This window comes from Bipolaris victoriae (assembly GCF_000527765.1).
Source record: "Bipolaris victoriae FI3 unplaced genomic scaffold scaffold_239, whole genome shotgun sequence".
In the NCBI taxonomy this organism is placed as follows: Eukaryota; Fungi; Ascomycota; class Dothideomycetes; order Pleosporales; family Pleosporaceae; genus Bipolaris; species Bipolaris victoriae.
The window spans coordinates 1-9,593 of NW_014575153.1; the positions used below are offsets into that span (position 1 = coordinate 1).

The 9,593-nt window shown below is 49.3% G+C and overlaps 2 protein-coding genes across 2 annotated transcripts; one reads left to right on the plus strand and one right to left on the minus strand.

Moving 5' to 3' along the window:
* Positions 1-3,034: 3,034 nt before the first annotated feature.
* On the minus strand, positions 3,035-3,634 carry COCVIDRAFT_116205 (hypothetical protein; the record flags this gene model as incomplete). The annotated part of the gene is made up of 1 exon (XM_014694699.1): positions 3,035-3,634. A coding segment is annotated over one exon (600 nt), but the record flags the coding sequence as incomplete, so codon positions are not given.
* Positions 3,635-9,442: 5,808 nt separating this feature from the next.
* COCVIDRAFT_75789 (hypothetical protein) lies at positions 9,443-9,593 on the plus strand (the record flags this gene model as incomplete). Its single annotated transcript, XM_014694700.1, has 1 exon — positions 9,443-9,593. A coding segment is annotated over one exon (151 nt), but the record flags the coding sequence as incomplete, so codon positions are not given.

A 9,593-nucleotide genomic window follows, 5' to 3' on the forward strand; every position in this document is an offset into this window, starting at 1 on the left:
AAAAAAGCGAGCTGATTCGGCTTATTGACATCTTGTTTAAATCTTGAATTGAACAGAAGGCTAAGGCTAAGGCTAAATTTATTAACAAGTCTATATCGCAGGGCATTTACAGCGGCAGCACGTCGTTTATAGGAGCAGGATGTTTATAGGAGCAGGGTGTTTATAGGAGCAGGGTGTTTATAGGAGCAGGGTGTTTATAGGAGCAGGGTGTTTATAGGAGCAGAGCGTTTGTAGGAGCAGGGTGTTTATAGGAGCAGAGGGCTTGTAGGAGCAGGGTGTTTATAGGAACGCTGTGCTCCTAGAAGCAGAGTGTTTCTAGGAGCAAAGCGTTTGTAGGAGCAAAGCGTTTGTAGGAGCAAAGCGTTTCCAGAAGCGCAGCGTTTCCAGAAACACCCTGCTCCTAGAAATACCCTGCTCCTAACAATGCTTAGCTTCTAGGAACACCCTGCTACTCGAGGCGCTGTGCTTCTGGGAACGCTCTGCTACTAGAAACTATCACAAACACTCTAAATCTCAAGAATTTGCTAATTTTCTTGATGCATAGCAGCACAAAGTTCACATAAATATGGTGCCTCTCAGAACTTATACAGTACTTAGTGAAACCCCCTAAAAACGTACATCATTAAGGTCACATCAATGTTGAAATACTATTTCATGGATATAATTACTAGAGCCGTGAAAACATCCATCCAGAAACAACGCATTACAAAATCTCATCTAGAGTACTGACCAGCGTGACGCTGTTGCACGAAGGAGTCTTAGAAGAGAGCTCGATGAAGTTCTCACCATAGAGGTAGCTAGGAATGAGAGGGATACTGTACTTAATAAGTAATTTTTCGGAGATTTTGCAGAATGTAGCGTATATACCTTTCAGCTGAGATATCAAGACTTCGAAGCGTAGCTTTTATACTGCGTACTAATTCGTTGTATTCGCTTTCCGACTATCTATGGTTTACCCTTGATAAAGTTAGCTGGACAGTAACAGAAGGCGAAAATGATGATTAGGGATATCATACGGAGCCTTAATCAGGATTAGGGTCTTCAATTTTACAAAGAATGACTCTGAGCTGTGGTAATGGGGATAAGAATGGATGATTTTCCAAACGTGTCGTCTATACTGCTGGTCTAGTGTTACGTCCCTAGATTAGAAATCCACATAGAGCGGATTGATCCTGAGTGGCGAAGGCCTCTTTGACTTAACTATATCTCTCTAACTAGTACACTGATTCAGAAAAAGGCTAGCGTGGAAAGCAGTAGTCCTTCGAACTCTGCTGCTTTCCACGCTAGGCCAGATAGGGCTGTGTCTAAGATGAAGTGGAGAGCAAAAAGGCCTCCGCCGCTAAGGATCAATCTGGTCTAGCGTGGGTAGTCGAGAGTGTTCAAAAGCCTCTTGACTACCCACGCTAGACCAGATGTTATACTGGTACTAGCAGATGCCCGTGCGCCGTATCCGTCTCGCTTTTCCTGGCCCTTACTACAATCTCAGATTTACAGTACTATATGTAAGAGAAGAACTTATGAGAGTTGACTACAATGAGTGTACTAATGAAACCCATCCATCTTTTACATCCGCTGCATTCGATCCCGCCATCAGACCTCAGGTCTACCATCACTGATGGCACTGTCTTGGCGTGATAACAGTCACATGATCCTAGTGCCCTGCGCTGATCATTGCCTTTTGGCTCAAAACTGGTTGGCTGACAGTCTTTGGTCTTTAGCCCTTCCTGTGTTCTTCCGTCTTTCGTCAAAGAGGAATTTCCCATGTGTATAACAGCAGTCGAGTCCACTGAAGCGTTGCATGGAGAGTATTATGTCCGTACGCCGCTATAGTCGCGCAGCTAGATGAACTGGTAGACGGCGGAATTAGGGTTACCGAATAACTTTCGGAGATATGTCCAGCAATCGTCTCTTGCCGTCGACAACAAGGCACATTTTACAGTTCCGCTTGAGTTGCGAACAATCCGCATCGGGCGCTGCCCCAGATAAACCCACTCGAGCTCTAGTAGTCTAGTGGCATATCCTGCGGCCAACTAAATCATGTCGTTCGAATGCTACATCTCCCATGCTAGAGCGAGCTTCTATTCAATATTGCCTTCCTGGAAATATAGACGGGCAAGAATTGTGTCTAGTTTGCGAAGTATCCTATCCTCATAATAGCGGTGTGGATCTTCTTAAAATTAAGCGATAGAGTTTTGTCCAGTATATATATCTCGAGAGAAAGCGAGTTTGCGAAGCTTTGGCAGTTTCTGAACACAGTCTTGTATAGCAGAATGATCGATGAGCCACGAGTGTCTCCATCCTGCCTGGCATCCCGAGCTAAGACAAAGTTATTCTAAAGTGCTGAGGCCAGATATCTATTTAAGTGCGGAGGATAGAATATAATTTTCGTTCTCCAGCCACCTTACGCTTAGAGAACTGAGATACTCGAATCGACTAAGAAGCAACGGAAATATCTTCTTCTCCAGAAAATTAGGCGCTGCACCATCGATCCTCAATTTCTAGATATGGGAATTGGCCTGGAGAAATTCCATGCAAAGATTTCTTATCTCGAAGCCACAGCAAAGCCATATAAAAGTCTATAGTTTAGGCAGGTATCCGCACTAATAGAAGAAGTCTGTAACTACCTAATCCTTGCAAATATTAATTACCAGAGAATATATTGGGCTAGGCGCACCTGGCTAGATTAGGACATCAAGCTAGGCCGGATCGTATTTCGTTAGACTGTCGATATGGAGATCCTGTAATTGCTAAAATAACGGATATCCATTAGATAAGTTAGGTAGCTAGACAAAAGGACTTGCACCTATGTCGCGTAATATCCATGCAAGAGACTTTAGGCCTGGTGAGGCAAGGCAGAGCAGACTACAAACAAGTGGTGCTGTAGGTATATTCTGTCTGTAACCTGACAGTAGATCCAAGTACAATGATTCTAGACGCCATTTACAGTCGTTCGCCAGATGATCAGAAAGAACTCCTTCACCGATCGACACACTGTTCAGGACAAGATGCCGAAGGTTTGATGAGATAATAGCCTTCAAAAGGGCACGGTCAAGGGGTGTCCTATCCAAACAACTAATCTCTCTAAATGAGGTAAGGTTCTAGTATACGAAAGGACTAAACTGATATTCGTTATGTAATCCCTAAAGAACGCCTCGCACGCGTGATTCACACGTTTATTCCGTATGTCACTTTCTAGTGCATGAAATTTATCGGAAAGTTCAACTTTATGACGACTGGTAATCCGTCTAGGGTCTGCTAAGACGACTATCTCCCAGATACAGGCCCCTATCGATAGTGCACTGGTCTTGCCATGGTATTCAGATCGGTGTTTGCATTCGTTGATGAGAACGCCAAGAATTCCAATAGACCTATCGCTGTAGTCTAACCTAATGGTGGCAAATTGGCGGGACCTAGCAAGCTGACGGCAGTCGCGATTAACTAGAGCGAGGCGTCCCAGATCTTCGTCGTCAACTAGTTTGATTACGTGCCATACGAGCTCAACAGGTAAGCGAGATAAGAGGAAACTTGAAGAGAAACGCTGGCCTTCATTGATGCGGTCAAACGAGAGCGGGAACGGTTCCACGGTTTCTTTACTAAAGTCGTCTTTCGTGCCCGAGAAGAATGGCATCATCAAACTAAAAAGATTGCTATGCTGAGATGATACACACAATTTATTTACGCCCGGCGGCCGAGCCGAAAGGGCTACTAACACTAATCTAACTTTACACTTTTTATGATACGTCTCGGTCTCCTTAGCCCATCTATCTTCTTTGGCTCGCTTCTTTGTGTAGCTTATTATCAGATTTGGAGCCCTTATGTGATATCATAGCACGCTTCTTCTCTATCTACTATTATTCCTCATCAGATGCTCGTGGGTTAGTATTGCTAGTGGCAGACTGGCTCAGAGTCGGCTTCTCCAAGAGATTCCCTAAGTGTTCAACGTCCTATCTTCGGCGGCTGAAGCGCTGTCTGCTGTCAGTTGCACGAGGCTGCTGACAAGTTTATATTAGTATCTCGAGTTTATCTAACTAGTAGTTAGATATTAGTTTGCATAAAGTCTTCTTGTTGCTATCGCGAATCGTATCGTCGCTCGCACCGCGTCTATGTCTGGCGCCCATTTCGCGTCATCTGTGGCTGCTTTGCCACCTAGGTAGAATGACATGTTTCCTCTGCTTATCCGCGTGCATTGCAGCATCTCTGTCCGCTGTGTCGTCCACTTTCGGCAACGGAATAGAAAGTGCTCTACCGTCTCTACTGCCTGACCGCACTCGCATTGGTCTGTTGTTGATGCTTTAATTCGGTATCGATACGTGTTCAGCTATGCCATGCCTGTTCTGAGCTGGGCAAGCACAGTGCTCTCTTTCCGCGAAAGTCCGTCGTACAGTTGTCGCGTGTGCTTTCCTAGCAGTGCCGTGTCGATTCGTTTAGAATATGCTCCCACATCTACTAGTACCTTCTTAGCTATGCCTTGCTTACGTGCTATATTGTGCGTAGTTAATCGCATTCTAGAGAGCTATGTCTGTAGACTGGTGTTTAGTCTAGTTGCTGTCTTCGCTTCCCGCTTGGCGAGACTTGCGAGCTCATTCTCTTTGCTTGTAGGTAGCTATAGCATTGTTACTACGTTACCGTCTCTTCTTAGTGTTTGTAAGGTTTTGTAGAACTAGCTAATGTAGCTTTGCCCGGACTGCTGCCGTGGTCTTCTAAGTGTGAGTATAGCAGCTTTGTCTCTTGTTATGAGCGCGATGCTGCGAAACCTTAGCTTTGGCAGCCTGCTTAACGCTTCGGCCATTGCTGCTAGCTCTGCCGAGTACGGGTTCTGTTCCTCTCTCTTGCCCAAAGCAACGGAGAAAGATCGTGTTTCGTTGCTTTGTATGCTAATTGCGCCTCCCATTCCGACCACGCCATTCCGCGCCGAGCTACTTACCGCGATGCGTACCGCCCAGTTCGCCTCGAGGCTCTGTGCCGCGTTCTCCACTACGGTCTGCACTCTTTTCTCCCATAGTGCCAACACACCTGGCCGGATCGTCTCCATCTGCTCTATCTCTATATCCTTCAGCGCTTCTGCCACCTGGAACAGCGGCGAGCGATACTATCTTCTGAACTTTAGCATTCGCGATGTGTTTCTTCGCAGTGGGTTCGTCTTAGGCAGCGCGTGGATGTCGGTCTACAGCTTAACTGCCCGCTTCCAGAACTGCTCTTGTACACTTAGGATATGCGCCTCAGCTTCTACCACCTATGTCGCTACCGTGCTGAACGTCCCTACGATCGCTCGTGCACCTATTCTTTGCACCCTATTAATAGGTCTCACTAGCTTGTCTTTACAGGCATGCATCCATACGTTCGACGCGTAGTCTACTGTCCGTGCGACTGTTGCCGTGAACAGCTGTCGCGCTACTCTGGGTGAGAGTCCTCGCAGCCTCCTAAGTTCCAATGCTGCTTCCAGTCCCTTCGCGGCTGCTCTTGCAATGTGCTTGTGGTACTTAAGCCTGGCGTCCATGAGCACGCCAAGTATCTTAACGTGGTCCTTGGGCGAGACGCTCTGCCTCTTGATAATGAAGGGCTCTGTGGCACTCTTGTACGCCCTACGAGTAAAGTGGATAACGGCTGTCTTTTCTGCTTCAAACTTTTCTGCTTCAAACGTCGCTCCGCTTCTCCGTTCCCAGTCCAGTGCGTCTTGGATAATAGCATTGATACCCTCTCTATTACTTTGCGCCGTCGGGCCTGTGACCCACGCAGTAAAGTCGTCAACGAACGCGATCGCGCCTCCGTACGTGTCGATAGGTCGCTGCACGAGATCTGCGTTAAAGAAGAGAAATAGAATTGGCGATAACGGAGACCCTTGCGGTAGACCTGCTTGTGGCAGTTCTTGGACCTTAGACGCCTGTCCGTTGACCTGGATTGACGCAGTGCGCTCTGAGCAGAATGCCTCTACCCACTTCAACAGCTTCTGTGGTATTCCTCGTGCTTTTATCCTCTGTAGTAGTCTTTCCTTACACACCCCGTTGTACGCTCTTTCGACATTGAAGCTAATTAGGCTAATAGTCCGCCGGCCCCGCCACGCGCTATAAATCTGCTCTTGGAGCAACACTAGTGCTTGCTCGGCTGATTGCTGCTTGCGCGCTCTAAAGTGGTTAGTGGGCAGAAGCCCGTATGTCTCTACCATGTGCGAGATCCTCTCTGCTACCACCGACTCTAGCACTTTGCCCAGAGTGGCCAATAGTGAGATCGGCCTCCATGCCTTTGCGACGGTGTAGTCTTCCTTGCCTAGCTTCTTAAGTAGTATGATCTTGGCGTGTCTCTATTGGCTAGGTAACACTCCCTCCTCTAGCGACTATCGGAATAGCGCAAGCACATGGTCTTTCACTACCGGCTAGACCTACTTCTATACGATAACTAGTAGTCCGTTGTCTCTAGGTGCTTTCCATAACCTGGCGGCGTGCAGCTGTCTTTCCACCTCCTCGAGTGTGATGGCCAGCATTTCTACGGGTACTCTCTGCGGCCTAGCTCCCTCATCGTCGATACTGCTAGGAAGCGGAGGGAAGAAGGTGTTGAGCAACTCCTCCGCTTGTTCTTTAAAGTCGCTCGTAGTTGTCCTGTCCGTTCTGCGAAGTGCTGGAACTGTTCCGAACGCCTCGTTGCCCGCTTTTAGATACTTGGCCGCGTTCTAGATGTTGTCGTTGTCCGCTAGGAAGTCATCCTAGTGCTTTCTCTTCTGCTGTCGAATGGCATCTTGGTACTGCTTCGACGCTCCTTTTGCCATCTCTTCTAGGTCCGGCCGAGCAACCCCTGTTCGTCTCGCGGCTCTCGCTCGGTTCCTCCAGTGCGTGTAGATGCGGCGTAGCTGTGTCAGGTCCTGCGTCCACCACCTCTTTGCATACGGTGACGCCTTAGCCCTAGGTGTTAGTGCGTGCACCGCCTCCAGCACCACCGCCATCAGTCTGTCGGTCCTCTGCTGCGTCGTGCCCGCTGGCGGAGTCACGCTGAGCGCCCTAGCGATCCTGTCGTTGATTGCTTTCCACGACGCGTTCTTGAGCAGAAGCCGCTCTTGCTGCTGTGCCACTGGCGCGGGGCTATTAAAGACTGTGTCGATCATTCGGTGGTCAGAGCCGTGCTCGGTGTCGTGGGCGGCGCATCTCAGCACCGTGTCTGCCAGCTCTCTTAACGCTAGCACTAAGTTAATTGTCGTCTCGTACTCTCCGCACTGCCATGTCTTAGTCCCGCGCGGGAGCAGACTGCTAAGCGCATGTTCTATCATTAGATCGATAATCGGGTCTGCCTCGCCCTGTCTGACCAGCGTCACATCCTCTCCTCCCCACTGCTGGTCGTGCTGATTGAAGTCGCCGGCTAGTACAACGTCCACTACCGTATCGGCCCTTCGTCTCGTCTCCGTAATCACTCTGTCTATCTTTTTACATGTGTCTCGTAACGCCTGCGGGTTTCCTCCTGGTATGTACACAGACACCACCAACACCCGACGCTCGTGTAGCCGGATAATCGCTGCTGTCAAGTCCGGCGACTCTACCCGTACCTGTTCTGCCTCTACCTCTCTATTCACCCACAGCATGCTCCGTATCGGCCACCTTCCTTCTCGCCAGGTCGATGGCACTATCTCGGTCCACTTGCAGTGGAGCATGGGCGTCGTTAGCAGCCGACCCTAGATCCTCCGTGCATGCGGCTCTTGAATAGCTACTACTGCTACGTCTTGCAACTCTTCATCGTTTACTAAGCTGTTATGTACTTCGCCTTGCTTTCTAACATTGAGCTGGATCACGCGGAATGCTCTATTCATGTTGAGGCGGGTATAGTATCCGATAATTTCTGCTGAACGACTCGTGCGGTTCTCCGCACAGCACGCACTTCATTACTGCTTCGCTGCAGCTCCTGTGGTGGCGGCCGTCTTTCGCGCATCTCCCGCATCTCTGCACCTTTCGGCACTGGTACGCTTTATAGCCGAGCTCCTTGCAGTTATAGCACTGCTCTGGCCGTCGTCGCTGCTTAAATGTGCTTGTTGTGCCGGACTCTCCGCCCGCATGGAAGAAGCCTTCTGCAATGAGCCTCCTCGCGTCACTTTTCTTGGTCACATACACCACCATCGATCCGTACGCCTTAGGGGTGTCTTTCTTGCTAAGCCACGCAATCTTGGCAACTGTCGTTCCATTCTCTTCTCTAAAAGCTTCTGCTGCTCCCGCTTTAAGCTCATCTTTCTCGTTCAACACTGCAATCCTCTTGACGTTGTCGATCTTGACTGGGTAGAGCTCATCGCGCAGCACACGCGAGCCTGCGCCAATCTTCTCTGCTGCTTTCCTAACTAACTGGTGCTCGTCTTTGTCTCTGCACGCGATCCTGATCCGACTCTGGGTCGCATGGTCAACGGTGACCGCCCGGCATCGCCAGTTTTCTTGGTTCTCNATTGTGCGCATCTCTTTTTCAACGGCTGCTCTGACCGATCCTGCTGATAATCTGCTATTTTCGCTATCTGCCCTAGAGATGTCTACCGTGACGCTGGGCACGTCGATAGAGGCGAGGTTAGTTCTGGTAGTGTGCTGCTGACTTGCTAGCGGCACGGCTGTGGCGTTTAGTCCTGCGGGTGCGCTTGTGGACGCTACTACCTCAGCCCAGGTGCGCGTACCAGAGGTTGTTGCCACGAGGTCATCAACGCGTGTCTTTAGCTCAGCGATCTCGTCAATAAGTCTTACATTATAGTTAATAATCGCTTACTAGTTCTTTCTAATCTCTCTTATTTCGCGTTCGAGGTTCTAGATCGTTTCATTCTGCTGCTAGATAATCTTAGTTAATACAGTAAGTAGATCTTTATTGGTGGCGGTGCTCTTCCTCGCTTGACGGATAGGTTGGCTGCTTTCGATCTAGATGGTATCAGAGTCGTCGGCTAATAGGTCTAGCTGTAGGGGTCGCCTACGGTAGTGTTCGTTTTGCTCTATAGTGTTTCTTGCGCGCCTCTTTAGTAGTGCTGGTAGCTCGGTTGGCAGGGATGTCGCTTCGCGGTCGCGGTCGCGGTCGCGTTCAGGGGTCGAGATTGCCATCTCTCCCACGCGTCCAGATCGCAAACTCCTGGGCATATACAGTAGCGTACTCGCTTCTCCTCTTTTTTGTACCCTTCGGATATACACTCGCTTCTGAGGTCAGTTCTTAATACGATACAGTCGTTAGCGATTGCGGCTCGATTCCGGTACAGTCTATGTTGCCATTACAGTGACTTGTTGCTTCGGCTCAGCTGAAGTCATTACTTCCGCGGCCTTGCATAGGCTGCGACAACATTCAACCAATAATCTCGCAACGTCTATCGCGCTTGGTGTGTATGTTGTCGCGAGACAAACGCAATGGGGGACGTCAAACCTACTTAGCACTGCTCCCAATTGATTGATTGATTGATTGATTGATTGATTTAGTCCTACTCGGTTTCAGCCGCGTTTTCACCGCAGCTATGCCCGGCATGGCTGGCGTAGCCAACAGCCGACGCCGCGCAGACGTTAATCCGCGCCGCCCCACGTCACTCCCTTATGGGAGCCAGCTGTTCCTAGAGGCCTGCCGTTTCCCCTCCACCACTATCTACAATCTGGCTGCCACCTCATCTA